The 12256-nt window shown below is 34.6% G+C and overlaps 2 protein-coding genes across 2 annotated transcripts; one reads left to right on the plus strand and one right to left on the minus strand.

Annotated features, from left to right (window-relative positions):
* Positions 1-159: 159 nt before the first annotated feature.
* Positions 160-1119, plus strand: LOC102030063 (olfactory receptor 51L1-like). Its single transcript, XM_005380483.1, has one exon. It carries the CDS (start codon positions 160-162, stop codon positions 1117-1119), a length of 960 nt encoding a protein of 319 aa, XP_005380540.1.
* Positions 1120-4860: 3741 nt separating this feature from the next.
* LOC106147993 (olfactory receptor 52Z1-like) lies at positions 4861-8041 on the minus strand. The gene is made up of 2 exons (XM_013511727.1): positions 8029-8041; positions 4861-5795 (listed from the first exon to the last, which is right to left on the minus strand). The coding sequence occupies exons 1-2, from the start codon at positions 8039-8041 to the stop codon at positions 4861-4863; spliced, it is 948 nt and encodes a 315-aa protein (XP_013367181.1).
* Between the last annotated feature and the right edge of the window lie 4215 nt (positions 8042-12256).

The following is a 12256-nucleotide window of genomic DNA, read 5'->3' on the forward strand; positions in this document are numbered from 1 at the left end:
GAACTCACGACCTTGCGCTTGCGAGGCAGGCGCTTTTGCTGCTGAGCTAAATCCCAAGTCCCTATTTCTTTCTTTTCTTGATGCAGATTCAGATCATATCAATGCTCTTCCCACTGGAGTGTGATTGTGGAATTAGATTGTGCTTAAACAGTGATTCCTATGGCAACTTCAAACGCCAGCAACGCCCTGTGCTCCACATTCTATCTCACAGGTATCCCTGGCTATGAAGAATTTCACCACTGGATCTCCGTCCCCTTCTGTCTCCTCTACCTTGTTGGAGTGATGGGAAACTGCGGCATCCTGCACATTGTGCGGACAGACCCCAGGCTGCACGAGCCCATGTACTACTTCCTGGCCATGCTGTCTCTCACGGACATGGGCATGTCCCTGCCCCCGGTGATAACACTTTTCAGGGTGCTGTGGTCCATTTCTAGGGAGATCCAGTTCAACGTCTGTGTGGTCCAAATGTTTCTGATTCACACTTTCTCCTTCACTGAATCATCTGTGCTCTTGGCCATGGCCCTGGACCGATATGTAGCTATCTGCCACCCACTGCGATATGCTACCATTCTCACCCCAAAACTGATTGCCAAGATTGGGATTGCAGCCCTGCTCAGGAGCGCTATTGCACTAATCCCACTTCTGGTTCGTCTGGCCTTCTTCCCTTTCTGTCACTCCCATGTCCTTTCTCATTCCTATTGTCTGCACCAGGACATAATCCGCCTTGCCTGTGCTGACACAAAATTTAATGTTATATATGGGTTGGTTGTGATTACTATGCTATGGGGCCTGGACTCTCTGGGTATTTTAGTGTCTTATGCTTTCATCCTTCATTCCGTGTTAAAAATTGCATCCCGCGAGGGGAGACTAAAGGCGCTCAACACCTGTGCCTCCCACATCTGTGCTGTGCTCATTCTGTATGTGCCTATGATAGGCTTGTCTATTGTCCATCGGTTTGCCAAGCATTCTTCTCCCTTCATCCATGTATTTATGGCTCATATCTACTTAATGGTTCCACCTGTTCTCAACCCAATCATCTACAGTGTGAAGACCAAGCAGATCCGCCAAGGGCTCCTCCACTTGGTTCTCTCCCCCAAAATTAGTTCTACTCTGATGTAGGCATGTCATGAAGAAAATGAAGGTGTCCACTGTAATGTTGCAAACCCATGCTGAATTATCGCCTCTAAGTCTGTTGGAGTCAGAGTTATCAACAAAAGACTACATAAGAAGCACAAATAAACCTGAGGCAACATGATGAAGAGCACTTGTAAGACACAGTTGGTGTCACTCCGTTGAGACAGCCTGATTGAGAATGTAGTTCATATATCCCGGTTAACTGTGAATATTTTTCAGAGGGGTGTGTTGGGAATAATTTCCTTCCGTTCTCTCCCACATGTACTTGTTGAATTTCCTTACAATGAAGTTTCTTTTGAATACACCAAACTCGCATTTCTTTGTTTTCTCATCATTCTACAATATTTGCTATGGGATGCTACTACATTGTTTTTATTAGCAGCATTAGTATTATTATATTGTTATGCTTGTAAATCTGCTAGCATCTTATCTTGGTATAAACATACTGTGGTTCAAGGTAGAAGTTATCAATCAACAGGCACATCATTATCACCTTTCAAATGTCTGCATATGTGTTCTCTCTTCATTGTTTGTTTTCTTATGAAACACAATCATATTACTTTGATTTTACTTTATTTTTGGAAATAACCTTATAAAACTCTGAAATGAAAACTCAAAAGCTGAAGATACTATGATATGAAGTGAGTGATTGTGAACCTTTGGTTTTCTATATTTAATAATAATTTAGCCGGGTGTGGTGGTACATGCCTGTAATCTCAGCATGCAGGAGGCTGAGGCAGGAGGACATCTGTGAATTCGAGACCAGCCTGGGCTACAAAGTGTGCTCAAGGCCAGCCTGAACTGCATAGCTAGACCCAGTCTCACAAAACAGGGAAAAAAAATTAAACTGCATATTTATATACAGGGAATATAGGTGACTGATATGTAAATATTTATAACTATGGCAGCCTAAAATATGGGAAATTCGAGGTACTTTCTATCTAGAACTCCTTAGTACTTATGAAATTATCTTTTCTTTAATCTATGAAATTGTCAAGCAAGTGATTGTATATAGAGTTTTTTAATAATAGTTGTTAATGTAGTTGCATGTACCTAGTTCTCATGTCTATTCTGGCTCCACTAAAGAAAAAGACCAAATCTAAGTAAAGATTTTTACAATGGTTTATGGCTGTCGGTATTTGTATAGATCATGTTCTAACTACTATCATGCAGAAGCTGCAAGAATTAGACCATATTTATTGTAAAAGTGTCTCTTAACAATTACTTAATGTTTAACTGTTAATGAAATAAATTGTTTTATAAACAATACATGACAAGTTTACTTTTGTTATATTTTTCAAGCTTAGAAACTATCATGTGACCACATTTCATAGAGTAAAATGATCTCAAAACTTATAATGAATATTTCACATTTAGGCATATTAAGTACTCCTGGGAAATCTATGAACTTTTGTTTGTCTCCCTGACCTTAATTCAATCGTGTCTGTTCTCACCACTTTTTAGCCTTTTCTTGAATATAATTCTTATTATCTTCTCTTTCAGTATATTCATCTTTTCCAAATAAATATAAACTGTAAATGATGGAAGAAATTTGAACATCAAAAGTGGATAATTCTCTTCATGTAATAATTAGAAAATAATTGACTAAAAAGAACATTTTGAGAACATCAGCATCATCATCACTTATTAATTGTGTTACTGACACTTATTTATGCATAACTGTGTTGAAAGAAGACCCTCAAGTACACTTTGAACAAAGTCTTGAGAGTAATTGCTCCAAGAAGTAGAATTTTTAATAAAATTTTTGTTCATAAAAGTATATTTAAACTATTGGAGCTTAGATTTTTACATTTATATGGCAGTTTATTTTAGTGGCTATAAATATGGATTACCAAAATTCAAGGTTGCAAATTATAGTCTACTCTCCTTTACCTTATAATTCATTGTTAGAGTTATGTTATATTCATGAAACATTAGAAATTCCAACAAGGTCATTAAAGCATCTATCACATTTGGATGTGGGCTTACAAATTAAGAGATATTTTCATTCATATAACCTTGTTATATAACTTTATGAGTTTATGTTTGTGCCCTGAACATATTCTCTGCACTTCAGCTGAATATGTAACTTATCTAGTATCTCAACTAATATCATCAATTTTGTATTCCAATTTCTTCTCCCTAGGCAAAAATATCAGGAGTTTGTTTTCACAATGTTAAATGCCATCCTTTGTGTAATATGATGAGCATTTTCATGTAGCTGAAGATCTTTTTTGGCAAAACACAGTGAAGGAAACTATAATAGCACAATCCCTTTAACCATCTGAATGTTTGGCCATCCCTCCTATAAAAAGCACTCTTGCAAAACACCTCATAACTTCACTTAGCCATGTAATCATTGAATCAAATGACTTCAACTTTAAAGAAATTTATTTTCAAAAACTGTGGATAACCATCTCATTGCATACAATCTAAAAACAGCTATATACATTTACAGATAGGATGGTACATATGTTTTTTTCCGTAACACTCAATTCTACCAGAGAATGTGTAGGTTAATACTATAATATTTATGCACTTTTTTCTTATCAGTATAGCTGGGAAATATTTCACCTTTTTTATTAAACAAGAGGTGAGTATGTTCTAGCGAAGACATGGCCTATGTTAGAGGGATTATGGCTGTCAGGTTTATAGATTATAAAATAGGACCCTGGTACCATAGATGTAATTAGCAAGGAAGGTTAGGGTAGGAAAAACCAAACTAGAAAAACTACATAAATTTGTATACAGAAGTCAAGCAAATTCATTGAACAAAATTTTGATCATTTCCATGATTTCTTGTTCTCAAAGATGTCCCTAACACAGTTGTAAACCTATTGTCACAATATTAAAGGGTATTATGCATTTACCCAGGAAAACAATTTGAAGATAATGTACTTGTTAGCCCAGAAATAATGACAGCTGAGACAAAGGATGTCACCTATTCCAGCAATGCTGTCCTTCAGTTGACAGCCTATAGTAGTCTGGCCTCTGCTCCTCCTAAGTCTCATCTTATTCTTAGATGTCTTGCTATAACTCAGGAAGTTTCCATAAAATAGCTGACTTTTTATTTATTTAATCAAACAAAAGTGAATTTATAGTATGCATAACTGAAAGATTCTTTACAACAAGAAAGTACTAAAGAAGATAAATAGATATTTTCTGGACACTAAAAGAAAGTGGGTTTGTTTAGAGAAAAGGAATAGATTTTTAACTATAGGATCTAAGCATAAGAGCATATCGGGTAATTTACTGTATGAAATAATTATTAATTACTTGATTTATTAAGGTGTTTATCTTTTTAGCAGTTATTTATTGCTTAGTAGTGATTTCTAGGTCTTGTTGGAACAGCCAAATTTGGGATCAGAATTAATTCCTGGCCCTATAGGATTTTAATTTTATCCTTTATTCTTGCCATGCAAGCCTGACATAGCAGAGGCATGTGTGGTGTTAAATAATATTTAAATCCCTTACTTTGTTATATTGACATTTCTCTGATTACCTTAATATATTGGTAGACTCCTTGATGGTGCTTACATTTCCTGTTACCATCTTGTCTACTCCATATCAGCGCGGTAGCATTTGGAAATAGGAGTATTCTATGTTCTCTTTAGTGGTTAGGAGTTCTTGGTTAGATTTTTCTAAGACTGATTCAGATTTGATATTTGAGCCTATATATCATCCATCTTGGATTCCCTCATTCCTTGTTGCTTCATTACTTTTGAATCATTTTGGTTGGCTAAAGAGCCCTAGGACTCGCATCCTTATCTCTTTAGTTTTTATCCCATAAACAATTGGGTTCATTGTAGGTGGCACCAGTAAATAGAGGTTGGCCAAGAGAATAAGGATGCACCTGGGAACATGATGTCCAAAGCGATGGGTAAAGAAGGAGAAGAAAGCCAGAGTGTAGAATATCAGTATGACACATAAATGAGCTCCACAGGTTCCAAAGGCTTTTGTCTGTGCCTCCCTGGAAGGGAGTTGGAAGACTGTTCGTAAGATTAGCCAGTAGGAAAGGGAGATAAACACAAAGTCCAGCCCCGTGGTGAGCAAAGCAGCAGTAAGCCCATAAATACTATTCAGAGTGATGCTATTGCAGGCCAACTTGGCAATGCCCATGTTCTCGCAGTAGGTGTGATGGATGATGTTACTCCCACAGAAGTGCAGGCGAAGAATAAGGAGGACACCAGGAGTGACAACAACCACACTCCGAGCCACGAGAACTAAGCCTACCTTGCTAATGAATGAACCTGTGAGCAGAGTTGCATAATGGAGTGGTACAGAGATGGCCACATACCGATCAAAGGCCATGGCCAATAGAACAGCAGACTCAGAGAGGAACAGAGCATGAACAAAAAACATCTGTGTGAGGCAGGCTGGGAACGTTGACAGGGAAGGACCATACCAGAAGATAATAAGCATTTTGGGCACTGTGACTGTACAAAGGAGCACGTCGTTGAGTGCCAGCATGGTCAGAAAGAGATACATGGGTTCATGGAGGCTCTTGTCACAGACCACCACTGCCATAACTAAGCCATTGCCTGTCACAGCCAAGAGGTACATGAAGCTGAAAGGAATGGAGATCCAAACTTGGAAATCTTCGAATCCTGGAACACCAGTCAGAAGAAAGGAAGTGAACTGAGGAGGTGTAGAGTTGAGTGCTGTAACAGACAGGCAGCCAGAGACTATTACATAAAATGAGAGGTATACTATCTAGGGTAAACAATAGTATGAACTTCTTTGGTGCTAGTCAAGGGCTAATCATTACTTTTGATACAATGAAACAGAAGGAATGAACATCATGAGTGACAAGGCCTCAGACTCATTATTAAATGAAAATGTTTTGCAGTAAATCCCTTCTTATAAAGCACTGAGTTTCCTTTTTCCCAAAAAGAAAAACTGGATGACAGAAAAATAAAGAGCTGAATTCTTTGGTTGTTTTTTTTTTTTTATATAATTTCACTTGTTTTAACCATATAATTTGTGTAAATATAGCTTTTGAATTTTTAACTATTTTATGTGTATATTTTTGTGTTTTATCATGATAGTGGGAAAATTAACTTTAGAGAGTTAAACTTTTCTTCTTCTCTCACCAAAACACTTAATAGAGTACTGAAGAAAATGTTCATTTTCTTTTTCTGTCTCTGGACAAATGAAATGAGAGAAGTGCTTGACATTAATGTGATACTTAACTGGAAATAGTATGTTCCCAGTTCCTGTTTCCCATCCTAAGATTGTGAAATATATTCTGATGGATTCACTTCATACCACAAGCAAAAATCACACGTTAGTCATCTATACCCGTAAAGATCATATGATGCTAAGATTAAATTTAGAATGATGTAATACTACCCATGCCCTGATAAGCACTAACTCACAAGTATTCTATCATGGAGTCAGCAACACAAATAAAAATTCAGAGTAAACTATGCCCTCATTTAAATAAGAAAATCATTGACAAAATCATGGACCATAATTATTCACTCTTACATTGAAATAGTGTTTTATGGAATACTGTGATTGTTTTTTTCTATTCTACGAACGTGATAGCTGGATACAAATTTCACAGTTTTTCCACTGCATTGATTCTTATTTTATTTTTTATTATTACCTATATGTAGTACATAATGTTAAAATTCCTTGTGGGGAATTGCTTCTTATACATAATACACCTTAATTCCCTTTACCTTTTCTGTTTCCTTTCTTTTTTCTCCTTCCATCTATCTCTTTGAGAAAGACCTATCTCTCTACTTCCCATTGCCTATTTTTAAAAAAATCAAGTTACGTATAATACAAAATGCTTTGTATAAAATATCTGAAATATAAAAATATATGTTTTTCCATCCTATGAAACATTAACTCAATTGGTTAAGCTGGCAACTGAAATCAGCAAACTTTAATTTTAGCAAAGGCAAAATACATATTTATCAACACTATTTAACTGCAATTTTGGGAAGCCTCAGTCTTGGACACAGTGCTATGGTACCTAAATGCTATACCAAAATCTGAGATCTGCACCAACCCAGTTTCCATACTGTACTGCCACACCACCATGCAGACAGAAAACTGCTCTGCTTTTTAAAATACCTGTCTTGGAGTTGGGGATATAGCTCAGCAGCATTGTGCCTGCCTGGCAAGTGCAAGGTCCTGACTTTGATTCCTGGTTCCAAAAAAATAAAAATGAAATAGAATAAAAATACCCATCATCCCCTACATTAATTGAAATTACCCTTTTCAGATAACTCCAAACTTTAGCAGGATTTAGGGTACCTCATTACATTATCAATGCGTGTTCTGTATTTATGTTATCCTCCCACATACTTTATCCCCTTCTGCCTCAACACAGATGAGAGAAACCATGAATTTCTGAACTAATGTGAGACAGATAGGATCAATGCATGGCTTTTAATAAAAAGTGAGGGCAAGAGAACTATTTGAATGATTTATTAAAAACTTAGTGTTATAACTACCATTAAAATTGTCATTTAAGATGGGATTTGCTCCATTTATCTGGCTGTCTTCCAGCAGTATAATCCCATAGAAGATAACATGTATTAAAACAACACCACATTTAAACAAAAGTTCTCTCAAATCTTCCTAGGAATCTCCAATATAGCAGAAATAATAAGTCATAATAATACTTGAAAATATTTATCATTGCTTGCAATGCAGTAAATATTTTCCTAAACCTTCTGAAAATTTTACAGGTATCATCCAATTTAAGGGGTACAACCACTATATTACATAGCTCTTATTACACCAGTTTTACAGACAACAGCTCAGACCCTATATGATTAGCTTACCAAGGTCATATCACAGTGTAAAACTTTATTTTAAATTCTAGAGATGCTACTATGAACCTGCAATTTTAAGAACTAAATTATTCTAACCTACCTTTTGTGTACATTTTTATAAAGCAATAGTAGCATAAACAATAGATCTTGATTTTCTTCTTAGCCTCTCACAGTAATATTTACTGTGAGAGAAGTTGCAACAGTCATGTCTACCTTGTAAGAATTCAGAAAAAAATGTATATATATATAGTCATCTCTTTTGTGCACTGATATTTAGAAGAACCATCCAAGGAATTACGTCTGGATGAGAAGTCTTTTGAGAATTTTATGTGCTGAGTAATTACTTTTACACCCTTGATATCACAATTAGTATTTGGATTCGCTTACTAAATCATGCCTTTCACATTGTGAAACAATACTTTTCAATTCTGAGTTGCATTTGTTAAATTTCCTTCTCAAAGCAAGTCTCAGAGCCATCTATCTAAATATTTTTGCAAGATCAATATTTATTCCTCATAGAAAAACTTGAAAGTAAGTGTTTCCTACTGTATACACCTCGAACACGAACGTCTCCTATCTTGAGGTCTCAAGGTTATTTTAAACTATGTTAATAAATTATCCAATATCTTTTTAGTGGGTTGTCTTCAGGTGTACAGAGAATAGATTTTACTGCGTTGAGCAAATTTAGGCTTAAAAAAGCAAATAAGTCTCGGGGCTGGGTATATAGCTCCATAGCACAAGCACTTGCCTGGCAAGGGCAAACCCCTTAGTTCAATTCCCAGTACCCAAAAAGACCTGAAATATTTAATTTTCATATATCCTCTTATTATCACTTTTCTTTTCTCTATTGTCAATACCTTATATTAATGTGATACATGGTTACAACCAATGAGTCAATTTTGATCCTGTTTTTAGCTAATGTCTATATTTTACAATAGACTCCACTTGTTATGTTGTGTGTTATATAAATTTTAACCTCACACAGCCCCAAAAATAAGCTTTAAGAAGCTTTAATTGACATTGACAACTATATATAAATAAATTAATTTTTATTGACACAGCTCTCACATTGTCTTGGTCCTACACACCCAACAGGAAAGTACAACTAAAAATTTGAGTCATTAATAACAATATAAAAAGAGAGAACACTTGGTTAGATACAGAAAGGGACTCCAAACACTGCATATGACCCTACTGGTTGTCTCTCACTCCATCTTTAATGTTTTGGCCTGCAGTCATGAGAGGTCATGACTCCCAGTCCTAATACCGCTTCCCAAAATGTGTCCCTCAGTTCTGTTATTACCTAGCCATTTTATTGCTTTCATGTACTTTCAAGTGCTCCTCAAGTAAATATTTGGCTTCCTGTAAAATTATCACTATAGAATAAAAGAGGCAACATAACTATTGTGTCTACTAAGCTCTGTTGCCTTTGTAGCATGAACTTTCTGTTATCTGCTTCACACTTTATATGCTTGCATTACCTGGAGCCAGTCAGTACGAAAAAGTCTTCAGGTCTACAAAACAGAAGCCAGATTCAAGCCCTATAGTAAAAAAAAAAAAAAAAATTAATGGCCCAATGGTTACAAAACATAGATATCTTTATTTAGTATGTTATTTGGCCATTGTTATAATTATTATAAGAGGAGGATATTGTGTTTCATATTGAGAAAACTGGAGAGAGTTTTTGTGCTCATAAAGTCTACCTGCTGTACTTTGGTGAATACCTCTAGATAAACAGAGGTCAATGTTGAAGATACAAGCCTTACCCCAAATTCTTCCTAATTTTGTCTCACTTCTACCAATATTCTACTTTTAATTGTTAACCCTTGCTTATTGAACATAGTTATAAAATAAACCTGAAGCATCAATGACTTGCTGATGTCCTCTTTCAGACTATCAAAAAAATGATGGTTCAAGTAAAGTAGCTCAACATCTTTAATTTTTAAGAAAAATCAAATGAATATCGTGAGACATTACCTCATGTTTATCAGAAAAGCTATTAAGAGAAGACAGACTATGAGAGGTTGTAGCAAACCTAGAGCGCTAATATAGTGCTGTAAAATAGTACAGTCAATCCAGAAAATGTTTTGACAGCTTTTGAAAATATTAAACACTGAGTAAACATATAACCTTAGCAAATCTACCCTAAGGTATCTAGATAGGAGAAATAGAAAAAGACACTGGTGTATTAATATTAATAGCAGTTGTATTTAGAGTAGCAAAAGGGGAAACAATTGGAAAAGAAAAAATAAATTGTGATATTCTCCCTAAAGTGTAAACTATTTGGCAAAAGTATAAATACATACAACACAGATGAACTTCAAATAACATTATTGTTACAGACAAAGCAGTGCTCATAATGCAGTGATATCTTGGTTTTTGAATGGTTCCACTTGAACTTTCACTACACCAAAGAAAAAAAATTGTTCAGTGTTTGTAACTTTGCATAACAGTCAAACAAAAATCTGACTTGAAAAAACTTGTAAAAGCTAACTGTGAGTCACACATTGCATCTCGCTGTGGACACAGCGGAGTGACCCTAGAATCTAAATGCTGCTCTGTCATGGACAACATATAGTGCTGTGTTACTGCATTAAAATATTCATCATTGTGTTTTTATTTGCTTGTGCTTTATTTGTGTAAAATATTGTGAGCATGACTCTACAGAAAGTGAATGATACCAGCAGTAAAGCTAAGAGGAAAACTGTGAGAACCATGATAGAGTTAAAGAAAGAAATCATTGTGCAATTTGTTAAAGTCCTGGAAAAATGAATTTATAAGTGTAATTGTTGGACCTCAGAACCAATTATTTGATTTTTCTATCATTTCTCATGGGGGAAGATATGTTCAGTTCTCAGACTTTTGGCATTCAAACATGACTTTGGAACAAATTAAGTTTGACAACTGAGATACATTTTAAAAAACATTGCTGAGCTAAAAGAAGCTAAACACAAAGGACTACATATAACATGGTTTTATTTATATAAAGTATCAAGAAAAGGAATATAATATACAAATGTGTGTATATGTGTATATATATATGTATACATATATACATATATATGTATGTATATATATATGTATGTATATATATATATATACATACATATATAAATTTTTCCTGGGCCTATGATTAAGAATGAAAAATTAGTATTAATGAAATGGGTTTTACTTAATTTTTGGAGCAAAAGAAATGTCCTAAAATTAAATACTGCAAACAGTTGAAGAATTCTTTATGTACTCTAAAAAGGACCAAAATGTACATTTAAAGCAGGTGAATTTTTTGTTATATATGTAATATCTCAAAAGGACAATTTTTAAAAACTAGTGATAAAGTTACAAGATATATACGTGTTACCGCTACCTATGAAACAAAATCATTTGATCAGGACATGTGCAAGGTACAAAGCCACTAATATAGTAGTCATCAAAGCACAAAGTACTAAGTATATAAGGCAAAAAGAGTGAGATAAGTGATAACACAGTGGTAAACATCAGAATAGTGAACATAGACTTACCAAACATCATACATAAGTATATGCAGTGATAATAAAAGGAGAAGATGATATCCTAAAAGAGATTTCAGACTCGGAGACAGTTTGGTTAATAAAAAAAATCGCACTAGCATGTGTAAAGTGTCATAGGTGCCATCTAACTTAGAGAAGACCAATGCTCAACATTATGCAAATTTTTGGCATACAAATGGAACAGAAATACCACCCGTTTGATACTCGTAAAATTTTATGGGTTAATTCCTAGTAATAATTTCAAGACAACACTACCACCTTACATGTAGTTTAGATAATATTGACAAGTCAGATAACACTATTTTTTGAGTTGTTTTGAACATCTTGATGTTGATGTCATCATAAAAGCCATTTTATGTATTGATGTCTGGATGGTTTTCTCACAATAATTAACTTCACTATTGTTATTTCACTCAAATAGTTTAGGAATTCCCAAGATAACTTCTCTCATAAGATTAATTTAGATTGGCTGATATGAAAACTGACAGTCAGACAGTATACTGGGTGCAGAGATTTTTTTAAAATTTATTAAAATTTATTTGAATTAAAGTTATGTTAACCTAAATTAAACAAATTTCAGTTTTAAATAGGCCATTTACACTGGTAGGAATAAAATACTAGGTGCTTATTTTCTCCCTGAAATACAGATAATGATTTTCACAAAGGAAACTTCTATGACTAAATGGCAGGAAAACTGTAGCTGAAAGAGAAAGATCTTCAAAATTATATATGTAAAAATATACTGTGTGTCACCTTGATTCTCGAAGTCTACTTCTGATGAAAATCTTGAATATTTTATCT

This window comes from Chinchilla lanigera, unplaced genomic scaffold, assembly GCF_000276665.1.
Source record: "Chinchilla lanigera isolate Chin_1 unplaced genomic scaffold, ChiLan1.0 scaffold00013, whole genome shotgun sequence".
NCBI classification, from domain to species: Eukaryota; Metazoa; Chordata; class Mammalia; order Rodentia; family Chinchillidae; genus Chinchilla; species Chinchilla lanigera.

Coding starts and splice junctions, on each gene's coding strand:
- LOC102030063 (XM_005380483.1), top strand. CDS start 160: ATGGCAACTTCAAACGCCAGCAACGCCCTGTGCTCCACATTCTATCTC.